Source organism: Cyprinodon tularosa, unplaced genomic scaffold (assembly GCF_016077235.1).
Source record: "Cyprinodon tularosa strain WSP-4 unplaced genomic scaffold, ASM1607723v1 ctg367, whole genome shotgun sequence".
In the NCBI taxonomy this organism is placed as follows: Eukaryota; Metazoa; Chordata; class Actinopteri; order Cyprinodontiformes; family Cyprinodontidae; genus Cyprinodon; species Cyprinodon tularosa.
Genome location: NW_024039082.1, coordinates 216,530 through 229,094, shown reverse-complemented (window position 1 = coordinate 229,094; position 12,565 = coordinate 216,530). Strand labels below are relative to the sequence as shown.

General features: G+C 44.9%; 1 protein-coding gene across 5 annotated transcripts in view; it reads left to right on the top strand.

The window, feature by feature from the left end:
- The window catches only part of LOC119790526 (phosphatidylinositol 3-kinase regulatory subunit gamma-like), a 159,096-nt gene extending 147,132 nt beyond the window's left edge, over positions 1–11,964 (top strand). For all 5 annotated transcript variants that reach the window (XM_038296072.1, XM_038296068.1, XM_038296069.1 and 2 more), the window contains 8 exons: positions 2,056–2,185; positions 2,690–2,788; positions 2,873–3,053; positions 3,716–3,841; positions 3,927–4,246; positions 4,734–4,808; positions 4,886–5,056; positions 7,744–11,964. In XM_038296072.1, the coding sequence (XP_038152000.1) occupies positions 2,056–2,185; positions 2,690–2,788; positions 2,873–3,053; positions 3,716–3,841; positions 3,927–4,246; positions 4,734–4,808; positions 4,886–5,056; positions 7,744–7,942 (1,301 nt within the window). In that variant the 3' untranslated portion in view covers positions 7,943–11,964. The remainder of the gene's footprint in view (positions 1–2,055; positions 2,186–2,689; positions 2,789–2,872; positions 3,054–3,715; positions 3,842–3,926; positions 4,247–4,733; positions 4,809–4,885; positions 5,057–7,743) is intronic.
- The last annotated feature ends 601 nt before the right edge of the window (positions 11,965–12,565 follow it).

Genomic DNA, 12,565 nt, shown 5'->3' with positions numbered 1-12,565 from the left:
CAGACTGCTCAGCTTCTCTGAAACTTTCTGGGCTGGTTTCTGTTTCTGTCCCATTAAACCTGCAGACGGGTCTAAATTCTGGGGAGTCAGAACCAACTCTAGCCCTAAAAAACTGCGACCCAGCTGGAAAGTCCTGTCGCCCGGTTGGTGCAGAAATCCTGTGGTTTTTGTTCCGTTAATGCAGAGCTGGTTTTGCTGTGAAGTTTCTCCTCTGTTGATCTGATGATGCTGATAAGTGAAGATGATTGTGATCCGGTTCTGTCCTGACCCCCCTGCTAAACTTGTGCTGGAGTGGTTCTGGTGGGTTCTGAGCGGTGATTGTTCCTTCCAGCGCCGTTTCTCCGTCCCAGTGACTCTGGGCTGCGTGTGTCAGCGCTGCTCCTTTGTCTGCTGAGGAGGGGGGGTGCTGCGCTGACGGCCCCCTTTGTTCAGCGCTGCGCAGCAGTTCTGAATGATTTACAGCGCCACAGTCCGGGCTTTGTTTGGACCCTCTGTCACTCCAAGTCCACTTCAGCTGTACTGCCTTTGTCTCCTTTATGTTTCTCTGCTTCGGGGGCAGACCTCATCTTCATCAGTGATTTTCTTCTTCCCTCAAACATTCATCAGATTCATTTCATGCCACTTTCTAGAACTTTGCTGCAGCAGGAAAACTTCTAAACATGTAGATGTCTCAAAACCTGAGCTGTGAGGTTCTGCCTGTTAGGTGTTTGGACCTGAAGTAGACGGACACTTGAGGAAGAAGACTGACCGTACTCATCCTCACAATAAGCTGATGGACCTGAGAGACTCTGCAGGTTATGCTATGAACTATTGTCTGAGGCAGAGACACGATGTTCCAGATGCTGCAGCCAATCAGAGGTCGGAGCGCTTGTCTCTCTGTGACGGGATGAGTGACCCGCCAAGGAGCTGCACCTGGTTCTACCACGGCTCCTTTGTTCTGAAGTTCACATGCAGAACCTGAGTTTGGTCCAAACGCTCTTTTGTGCTGGTTTCATTTATTTGGTTTTAACTTTGTCAGATGTTTTGGTTTTTTGTTTGGTCTTTTGGACCCAAATCTGTAGAGTCTGATGTTTTTTATTAGCTGGAATCTGAAGATGGAGAATATTTATACAGAATCAGGCAAACCGGACAGGAGGAGGAGATGGGAAGGATTTTTCTTTCTGCATGAAGCTGAAAGGAGGAAAAAAAATAATTTGATGGTTCAACGAAGCATCATCAGCATCATCATGCTGTAGAGAAGCTCCTTCTCTCAGTTCTGACTGCTGATCAGGATGAGTCTAAGTTTGGGTCCAGGTCCAACCAGAACATCAACCTGTTGGATCACTGTGTTGATGAAGATGAGGGTCTAGCCTTCCTCGGCTGGGCTGTGGATGTTTGAACAGTTTCTGGTAGAAGGTTCTAGAGCACACTGGACCAGTGGTACCAGAAACGCTCCAAGAAAAATAGACTGATTCTGGTGTTTGGCCTCCATCAGCAGAGTATGGTACAGAACCGGAACTGGGGTAGAGCTTCATTAAAGGCAAGCGGTCCGGTCCAGCAGAACCTCTGGCTGAAGTCTATGTTCCCACCAGATTCTCCTACCGGTTCTGCTGTTCGGTTCTGTTTCTGAGTGAGTTCACTGATGAACTCAGGGTGTCGACAGAACCGTCTCCCCCATTTCTCCTCCCATCTGCAGAGGTACAGCGGTGATCCGGCCCCTTCCTCCTTTTGACTGTTGTTCTGCTGATCAGAGCCCGACTGTAGCCTTTTCTGGCTTCAGGTGGAGTTCAAATTCTGCTCCAACCGGACCGGATTTGGACCTGAATGTCTGAGATAGCGAGTAGTACTGGTTCCAGTCAGAGCCACAGAGTGAACTGGATCAGTACCAGTGTGTTGAATCACAACCGTCACAGACTCCTTTACTGCAGTATTACAGAACCACTCTAAGAACCCAGACACTGGTGCAGGTTCTAGAGGTTCTGAATTAAATAGGTTTTATTTCTGGATCAGAACCCTGTGTGTCAAACTGTTCTGGGTCCACGTTCCTCATGTCCGTCCTCATCCTCTCTCCTGCAGCTCTTCCTCCAAAGCCAGCCAAGTCTCAGCAGTCTTCTTCAGCCGGGGAGGAAGGAGGAGGTGAAGCCGATGACGGCGGGGTGGCCGGTCCACTGCAGGAGGCGGAGTGGTACTGGGGCGACATATCCAGGTATGCTTACCAGGTCTCTACAGACAAACAGAACCAGCTAGTACCAGGAGGAATTGGAGACTGGGAGAAAGTTGTAGGAAAGGAAAATCTGAATTATTAGAGAAAATGATTAAGTTCAGGAGGAAAGAAACAAAGAATATAACTGACCTGTTAAAATAACCTCCTAATAATAACAACCTTTATTGATCTTCTGATGTAATAAACAATTTTATTTAATAATCAGCTGAAATACTTTGTTTTTTCTTCATTCATCTGCATTTGTTTTCCCACTGACTGAAGTTCTAACATAAACTTTCCTTCAAGAATTAACTGATGATGAACTTCCTGGTGAGGAGCTCCCTGTGATTGGGCGCTCCACCACAAGGGGGTGGGGTCAGATGGGTTTGATTCAGAACTGCTCTGTGTGATGCACAATAAGTTCAGCAGGAAGTGAGAATGTTTGGTTGGGGTTATGTTGGGTGGTTGGTTCTGGTGACTGAAGCTGCTGTTTGTTTTTGTTTTCAGGGAGGAGGTGAACGAAAAGCTCAGAGACATGCCTGACGGGACCTTTCTGGTTCGGGACGCCTCCACCAAGATGCAGGGCGACTACACGCTGACCCTGAGGTAAACAGGCCGGTCCAGACCCATGACAGCAGGACACTCAGACCGCGCAGCAGCTCCGTCCTCACCTTGTGTTTCTGTGTTCAGGAAAGGAGGGAACAACAAGCTGATCAAGATCTACCACAGAGACGGGAAGTACGGCTTCTCTGAGCCGCTCACCTTCAGCTCTGTGGTGGAGCTCATCAGCCACTACAGGCACCAGTCTCTGGCCCAGTACAACACCAAGCTGGACGTCAAGCTCCTGTACCCGGTGTCCCGCTTCCAGCAGGTGGGTGATCGTCTATAGATGGAAACAAACCCAGAGAGGAGCTCCTCGTAGGCAGATCAGGGCGTTTAAAGATGCATCAGAGCAGAAGGGTGTCCTCTAAGATGAGCTTTCTGATATCAGACTGTAGAAGATGGCTGATAGATATTCTTTTTTTGGCTGATATCAAATCAGTTTTTCAATATCTGATCAGGTCAGCTGGTTAGATTTGAAACTAGTTTTCAGAACTGTCACTTTTTTTTGTAAACCAGTCATTTAAATTCAGTTAAAAATATCTTCCTTCTATTGATCCAAGGAGCTTTATCTGCATGTTTTATTGATCAGTTTCCTGTTATGGGAGGAAACTATGATTAATCACTTATTTCAATTACTTTCAATTCTGCATAATGGAAATAACTCTATTTGATGTTTGTTTTCTACATTTCTACTCTGAACAGGTTGATTTTAATCAATCCTAAAAGGCTTCAAATCCAAAATTAGAAACTACTTTTCGATTGGTTCAGATGTTAACGGGCTTAAAGAGTCTGGATTTAGTTTTTATTCCAGGCAAACTCTTGACAGTGTTGGTTCCTCTCATTGCCCAGATTCGGTGGGCGTAGCATTCATCGGGGGCGGGGCCTCTCCATTAATCCCTCCATCCTCAGATTTTCTGGTCTGTCTTTCAGGACCAGCTGGTGAAGGAGGACAACATCGATGCTGTGGGGAAAAAGCTGCAGGAATACCACAGTCAGTACCAGGAGAAGAGCAAAGAGTACGACCTGCTGTATGAGGAGTACACCAAGACCTCGCAGGTAAACCTGCTCCAAGCAGAACCCTGCCAGCAGCTAACCTTCTATCGGCCACTCAAACTCTACCTCCTCTTCCTCCTGCACCTAGGAGATCCAGATGAAGCGCACAGCCATTGAGGCCTTCAACGAGACCATCAAGATCTTCGAGGAGCAGTGTCACACACAGGAGCGCTACAGCAAGGACTGCAGCGAGCGCCTCTGCCGCGAGGCCAACGACACGGAGATGGAGCGGATCCTGGTGAACTTCGAGAAGCTCAAATCCCGTCTGGGAGAGATCCACGACAGCAAGGTGCGGCTGGAGCAGGACCTGAAGACGCAGGCCACGGACAACCGGGAGACGGACAAGAAGATGAACAGCCTGAAGCCCGACCTCTTACAGCTCCGCAAGATCCGGGACCAGTACCTAGTGTAAGTCCATGGACCGGGATGGGGGAGGTTCTCCTCACTCAGTGTGGATTGAAGAGCACTCAGGAGAACGTCTTCCGTTCTGATGGAGCGGTGTCTGAACGGTTGTTGCGTCCTGCTGGGCTGTAATGATTTTTGCTCAGTCAGTAAATGAAGCCTCCGTTTGTATTTATAACAACAAAGGAGCTACGATACTGAGCATGTGCAGAGGGGGGGGACCAGGAAGTGAATAGGCTTCTATCTGGACGAGGCATGCGGTGGATGTGAAAGTCTGCTGAATGGCTCCTTATAACGCAGTCCATTTGTTGATTCTACTGTTGGTGTTTTCACGGTTCTGTAGGTTTGCTTCTGTTAGATCATAGAAAGCAGGTGGATGAGGCGGTTCTGCTTGAACACAGTAAAATATCCCGTTCAAATAGCCTAGCAGGACGGTTTGTGTGAGTGGACCTGTTCTGTCTTGATAATCAGAGTTTTCTCTTCTTCTCTCTAGCTGGCTGAATCAGAAAGGAGTCCGGCAGAAACGAATCAACGACTGGCTGGGAATAAAGAACGACAACCCTGATCAGTGAGTCTCTCTTGTCTGCTTCACATGTGTTTCACGTCCCGCTGGGCCGTTCTCACCGTGGGTTTCTGTGCAAACAGAAGCTACTTCATGGCTGATGAGGATGAGAACCTGCCCCACCACGATGAGAAGAGCTGGTTCGTGGGCGATCTGAACCGGACACAGGCGGAGGAGCTGCTGGTCGGGAAGCCAGACGGAGCGTTTTTGATCCGGGAGAGCAGCAAGAAGGGCTGCTACGCCTGCTCTGTGGTGTGAGTACCGCTGTAGTCCTGCGGAACCCCAGAACCATGAGCTCTGCTCCCCTGAACCTCGGTCTGAAATCTGTTAGAGTGAAGAAAAGTTCTAGAGATGCGTGACGTTGGAAGCTTGGCCGTTATTTTAAAGCTCAACTGAACGATTAGAGATTTCTTTTTTTCTCTGACTTTCTTAGACGCTGCATCATTTTCTCCCTCTTGTCCTCTGCAGCATTTCAGATCGCAGTTCAGTTATCTTTCCCTGAAACTTAGAAACCATCAGATTCTCCGATATTTAAAGGGATAGTTCGGTATTTTTGACATGAATCTGTATGGCATCCCGATCACAAGCGGCATGCAATCACACTGACTTACCCCTGGCAGCGTCCTGTGAGCAGAGTTATCGTCCAGTTTTGGTCAAGCCGAAAGTAGTCCTGCAGGTTTTTAGGAACAGCGAAATAAAACTTTTCTCTTCCCAAAACATTATGTGTCCAAAAGAGTGATATTTTCGCATCCCAAAAACATTGTAGTGGAAAAAGTCACACGTCGTTATCAATTGGTCCTATTTTCTCTCTGTTCGTATCAGTGCGCGCCGTCATTCAGACAGCGAGCCCAACAACAGCCATGTCTCCCTCCGCCGCGGAAGGAGACATGGCTGTTGTTGGGCTCGCTGTCTGAATGACGGCGCGCACTGATACGAACAGAGAGAAAATAGGACCAATTGATAACGACGTGTGACTTTTTCCACTACAATGTTTTTGGGATGCGAAAATATCACTCTTTTGGACACATAATGTTTTGGGAAGAGAAAAGTTTTATTTCGCTGTACCTAAAAACCTGCAGGACTACTTTCGGCTTGACCAAAACTGGACGATAACTCTGCTCACAGGACGCTGCCAGGGGTAAGTCAGTGTGATTGCATGCCGCTGGTGATCGGGATGCCATACAGATTCATGTCAAAAATACCGAACTATCCCTTTAATCTTCAGCCTTTCTCCTGTGTAGCGGACGAGTGCATCAGTCAATTCTTCAATGATTGGAGCGGCTGATATGTAGCTCTAAAGATGCCAATAATACAGTGTGTAGCAACAGTGATCCATTTTCAGTAGAACAGTTCTTCTGCAGTGTCTGTAGAGAACCAGATCCCATTTAATTTAACCCTCACTCCTCTCTGAGGACGGGTGTACTGTTGTGATCAGGAATGAACCGATTCACAGTTTTGAATTTGAGTATCTGCAGATCCTGATACTCCTGCAGTACCAGAGATCCGTTAGCTTTGACACCAGCATTAGAGAGGTCCGGATCCATTGTTATCCTTACTGATACCAATATTTACCTCATATGATATAATGAATCATTCATCCTTTTGTTTTTTTGCGTGGAATCAACGTGTGGTCAAGTGAAATCACCCAAACGGAGAACAAGGATCAGGAACAACCAGTTTCTAATTAACCAGTGGGTCACAGAAGCAGAATATTATTCAGCTGGTTTAGATCACAGACTTTAGATTCAGGCTGATCTTTTCCAATATTCATTTTTTCACTGGATATTTTTAGAAAGCCTTCCTCAGCGATCAGGTTAGAAGGTCCTAAATAAACGGAGGCCAGGATAAAGATCAGCTGTCAGTTCAGTCAGAGACAGACACCCATAAAAGGACAAACTGCTCCAGACATTTGTAGCCAGACTTGGATCAATTATAGAAATAGACAGAATAGATCTGCCCCATGGATCTGGCCCATAGTCACGGATACACTTTGAATTTTCGATATTAATATTGGATCAAAGAAGTAAACTGATCATCAGTGTCAGAACCGTATAGAACCTAAAGGTCTGACGGTTTGCTGCTGCAGAGCAGAGCGAGGCTGAAACTTGATGCCAGAACAGAACCGGGCCAGATGGGCCTACTATAGAATATAATAGAACAGAACCGGGCCAGATGGACCTACTATAGAATATAAAAGAACAGAACCGGGCCAGATGGACCTACTATAGAATATAATAGAACAGAACCGGGCCAAATGGACCTACTATAGAATATAATAGAACAGAACCGGGCCAGATGGACCTACTATAGAATATAATAGAACAGAACCGGGCCAGATGGACCTACTATAGAATATAATAGATAAGAACCGGGCCAAATGGACCTACTATAGAATATAATAGAACAGAACCGGGCCAGATGGGCCTACTATAGAATATAATAGAACAGAACCGGGCCAGATGGACCTTCTATAGAATATAATAGAACAGAACCGGGCCAGATGGACCTACTATAGAATATAATAGAACAGAACCGGGCCAGATGGACCTTCTATAGAATATAATAGAACAGAACCGGGCCAGATGGACCTACTATAGAATATAAAAGAACAGAACCGGGCCAGATGGACCTACTATAGAATATAATAGAACAGAACCGGGCCAGATGGACCTACTATGAACAGAATGTTAAAATAACTGCAGGTAACGCATACCTGGAAAATGGCAGCAGAACCAAAGTCCAGCCAGCCAGTGAATTACGTCTGAACCAGACAGAACCGCTCAGCTGGACCTGTTTTCTGTAAAGTTTGATCCTAAAAAACCAGAACCTGTTAGAGATGGGCTCTGTTTGGGGTTCTGCACTAGAACCAGCTGCAGGTTTTGTTGAACATGTCCAGTCATAGATCGAACCTTCAGACTGAACCTGTGCTTGTTCTCCTCAGGGTGGACGGCGAGGTGAAACACTGCGTGATCCACAGCACGCCGCGGGGCTTCGGCTTCGCCGAGCCCTTCAACCTCTACGGCAGCCTGAAAGAACTGGTCCTCCACTACCGCCACACCTCCCTGGTGCAGCACAACGACTCGCTCAACGTGCGCCTCACCCACCCCGTTTACGCACACACGCCCTCCATCTGCAGATGAACCCCAGGAGGGCGGAGCCTCACAGAGAACGGACGGAACACCCGCCGCCTCGACTGCATCAGCAAAACTATTTTTACAAGAACTTCTTCAGAGGGCATTCTTCAAAACAACTGCTTGATTTGCACAAGGAGGTTTAAATGTTTGTGAATGTGAAGTTGAGGAGCGACTGAAGGACGGAAACGAAGAAGGAGCTTCAGGTCGACCCAGCTGCTACCCGCCATCCTGCTCCTTCCCCACAGAACGGCTCACGGTTCGGTTCCTCCTCCGTCGGTCAGAGGACAAATGTAGCAAAACAGGCTGCTGTTTTTCTTTTTTGTTTTTTTGTTTTCTGGTGAGTAAAACGGCAGCGACCAGAACCAGAGACCAAAGGATGGCCCATGTTTGGGAGAGGAGGAGCCAGCTTCAGGGCTTTATTAGGCCTCACCCTCCAGGAACGAGCTCTTCAAACCAAATCAGATGCTTTAGATTAGAGGAATCCAGAAACCAGTTAAAACTGGTTCTGATTCTGAGCATCAGTTACTTCAGATCCACCTGCTAAAAGCCCAATAGAGACGCCCAGCCGTCTAACACCTAAATTTACAGATTTTTAGACCAGAACCAGAGCTGATCTTAAAGGTACCGTTTGACCCAATTTCTAGACTGCTTTAAAAAAGCTCCAGCAGATGAGACGGGTTCAAATCTTTACTGACATCTGGTGGTTTAACTAAAAACTGCAGCAGAACTGAGTCAATACTAAGATCATTAAGTCAAAGTTAAAACTGTCTGCTGTTCAGGAACAATAGGGGTAATTAGAAAAAAAAAATCTTTTTGAAGTTCAGATCATATCTGAGGTTCCAAAGATTCTTACTTCGATGAATGTTTGGTTTTAACCATCATAAATTAGCTGCAGCTTTAGTCCCATTGGAAGGAAAACCGCTAAATGTTTTAAAACAACCAAAGGCGAGGAGTTAAACAGGCTCTAGCATAAAACGGTCCGTTTGGACTGAACCCGTCCAGCAGATCATTGGCTTTCAGAAGTGGTGGAAGAAATGTAAGTGGAGAGTTTCCTTCCTGTGAAGGTTTGGCCTGTTGTCCCAGATGGACCCAGTTCTGACCCAGACAAAGGCGCCGCCTTCCCTCTGCTAACCATGCTAACGGACAGTTAGCCAGAGATTGGTGTGAATGTGTGTCTGACCGGATCAGTTGGAAGAAAATCCAGATTGGAAGCTGTTGAGCGGGGGAGTTCACGGAAGAGGAGCTGAACCGGAACCGGTTCTGTGCCGCTCAGACTGAATGATGCTGTTTTCATGTCAGACTTCCTGAAATCCTCCAAACTTTGGATGTTTGAGTTTCTGAGTTTCTCCGACAACAAAACGGTTCCATGGGACCGGATGAGGCGGACCTCCAGCGGTACCACAGACTCTGCCTCTTTTATTTCTGCAGAACAAACAGCACAAAGTACTGGAACCGGTCCGGTTCCTCCTTCCTGTCTCTATCCGCTCTGTTTTCTCATCCCGGACAGCGGCAGAACCAGAACGTGTTCTCGAATGTACAAAGGCGAGTTCGGACCAGTCTGAGTCGTCTCTGACCGCCCGGTAACCTCTGCAGGTGCTATTGGGGAACCGGGCCGAGCAGACGGGGAATTTTCCGGTTTTTATCCCTCAGGTGTTTTCAGGTTTACCGTCCGGACTCCGGAATGAAGCCAGCGGTTCGGGAAAATCCAGAACAAATCAGGGTTCTTTTGGATCACTTTTCTCCTCGTTTATTTGGTCTCTCCTTCCTCCAGCACCGCAGGGTTCTGACCCTTTCTAGCTGTTTGCATGGGGACCTCCCCAAACTCGTACTACTTGAAGTGTCGGTCGGCCGCCGTTGAATGTCTTTCTATGAGAATTTATTAAAGTTTAGAGGAAGAAGAGTTCCCTCCGTTTATGCCGAGCAGAGTTTTATCCCAGATGATGTACAGTATTGGTTCCAGGCAGGACCGCCGCTCTCAGAGGTCCGATGGGTTTTCCCTTCATGCAGGGCTCGCATGAAGTTGCACACATTTACCTGTGATGTCTGCTTACATGGAGATGTCTTATCGTACAGATATAGATCTATATTTACAGTTTATATGAAGCTAAAAGGAGGAACAGTTTGACAGCTCGTTTTTTGTCCCTGAAACATTTAAACCAAAGATTTTAGTTTGAATCTTTTCCTTTATTAGAGGATTTTTCTTTGCTTTAACAGACAGAAACTGCTGGGAAATGATGTTTGGTTCCGTCTGTAAAATCCTACATTCCAGAGGTTAAGAGGTCAGACTTTACTCCATCTGGACACCTCTAGTCTATGTGCTGTGATGAAAATCTGTCTTCTGTCGGGGATTTCAGGAGAAAACGAGCAGAACCGGCAGCGTCACAGCTCTCCTACTCATGCAATTCTCTCTATTTGCACATGATGACCGCAGCAGGAGTCTGGGCCGAGTTTTTCTTTTCAGAAAATCGTCCTGCAGAAATCTCTGCCTCAGTTTCCAAAATTCAGGGTTTAGTTTCAGGATGTCGATAATCAGTTTAGAGCGAAATTAGTCTTTTTTTGTTTATTGTAATGAACCAGAGCACTTGTTTTTAATATAAAAATGTTATATTGAGACAATTTCTTCCTATCTAATGGTTGATTCTTTTATTTATTTTTTTTAATGGAAGCCCTGTCACTATTATAATATTTATGGATTAAGTTTGTTTTTACAAGTTTCCTCAACAGTCTGATAAACAGTTTTACCTGCTGATGAATTTAAAATAAACCTCATAAATAAAACGAATGAAATTCATCATAAAGTAGGAAAACAGAATGTCTTTACGTAGACGAATAAGTTATATATTTATTTAGTCAAATTAGATGTAGAGTTGATAAAAGAGATAAAAATGGAAGAAAAGTATTTCCCCATTAGTTGGATTTTTATAAGACTGAGGTTTCTGTTGGATGATTTTTATTTTTTTCTCTCTTTGCAATATTCCTCCTCCTTGTCGCCGCTTTCATGTGACAGAAGCACCTTTTTTTTGTTTCATGCACCGGGTTCCCCCTGCAGGTGGAACTTCCCTCATGGCTCTCAAGTAAAAGCGAAGCAAAAGTTAGCAAAACGTACCAAAACAATCCGTTTGATCAAGTTTACTTTCCACCGACTGTTTAGTTGAGGTTTCCTCTTTTGGGAAAACTCGACTCTTTCCTGGATTTATCTCCGGGACCCAGACTTAGGTCGGCGCCTGAGCGTTTCTACTCACAACCATCCCAGGACTGTTAAAGACAGCGACTGTCTGTCGTTACTCCTCACCGTCGAGCAGCTCTGCAAAGTTTTATTTGCAGTGAAGGTTTGAATAAGTCTGATTCTCCCAGAGGAGTCGTGTTGTGTTCTTACCACTGCGTTTGTAAACTACGTCACCCAGCACAGCTTCGATGAGGAACGGCTTCTTATATATAAATAAATAAATATCAAAAGAAAAAAAGATTTTTAAAGACTGTATATGGCACCCGTCCCGTTCTCCCCTTTTACAGATCCAGCATGCATATTTGGTACTTGACTGTTGTTTTTTTTGTGTAATAAATGAAAACTGTTAAAAAGATGTCTTTGGAAAACAGCTGTTCTTTGTCTGTTTATGGTGTTTTCAGATCTGAATTGAATCATGAGAAAATCTAACCTCACTTCTTGCAGCTCAAACTTCTTGTCTTATTTTTTTCTGTCAGTTTGATGCTTAAAACAACGGGACGCCCTGAAAGACGAGTTTCTTCCACCCTTAGTTTTTATTTTTAACGTTCCGATTGTCCAAAGCCTCGTGTCCAGCTGAACTGCTCTTTCTGGGCGTCTCGTTCTCCCTCATCTGCTTCAAGCTTTTCTCGATATTCTCTCCAGTTTCGCTCCTTCACGCTACACTTTATGTTCTCGTATCGGTTGCTGAAGTTCATTGGTTGTAAATTCTGAATTTGTTTGTTTGAGCTGAAGTCATGAATCAGTGGAACTCCACCATGTTCGATTCTGTTGCAGAATAAAGAAAATATTTTGATCAAATGCATTTAACTGTGTTGGCGTTTTAATTTCAGCTTAATTAGTCCTGAGGGCAGAGGTGAACATAGAGCAGCCTTATCACAGATCCTTCCTCCCATCATTTTATTTTATTAGAAGTTCGAATCTTCCTGCAACCAAAACATTTAGATGCAAAACAAAGATAATTTTTTGTCTTTGATTTAATTGTAAACTGGACCACATCTAATAACTTTGACCAAAATCTGCTTTTCTTATAGCAGAAAATCTTATTAAATGAGTTAAAGTTTACATACAGTTGAAAGTGCAAAAACATTTTTGTTTTAGATCAAAATGTACGTCCACTACAGAAAGTTTTGTAATTGAAATACTGCATGTTCATTTAAGTTGAGCGGGCAAAGAAATACAAAAACTTGTATAATTCTTGTTATTTTATGCTTTGGTTCTTGAGAACATTTAAATTAACTTTGACCCAAAGAAAAAAGTTTAAAGCCATCACTGCTCCCAAAAAAAACAGTAAATGTTGCTCTTTTTGCACAAGGATTTTTTCATCTTTTAATTTTTCATGAATGTTGCCTTTGGAGTTTTGACTTTTTTTCAATAATTTTTCTAATAACTTTTGCCGTCATTAC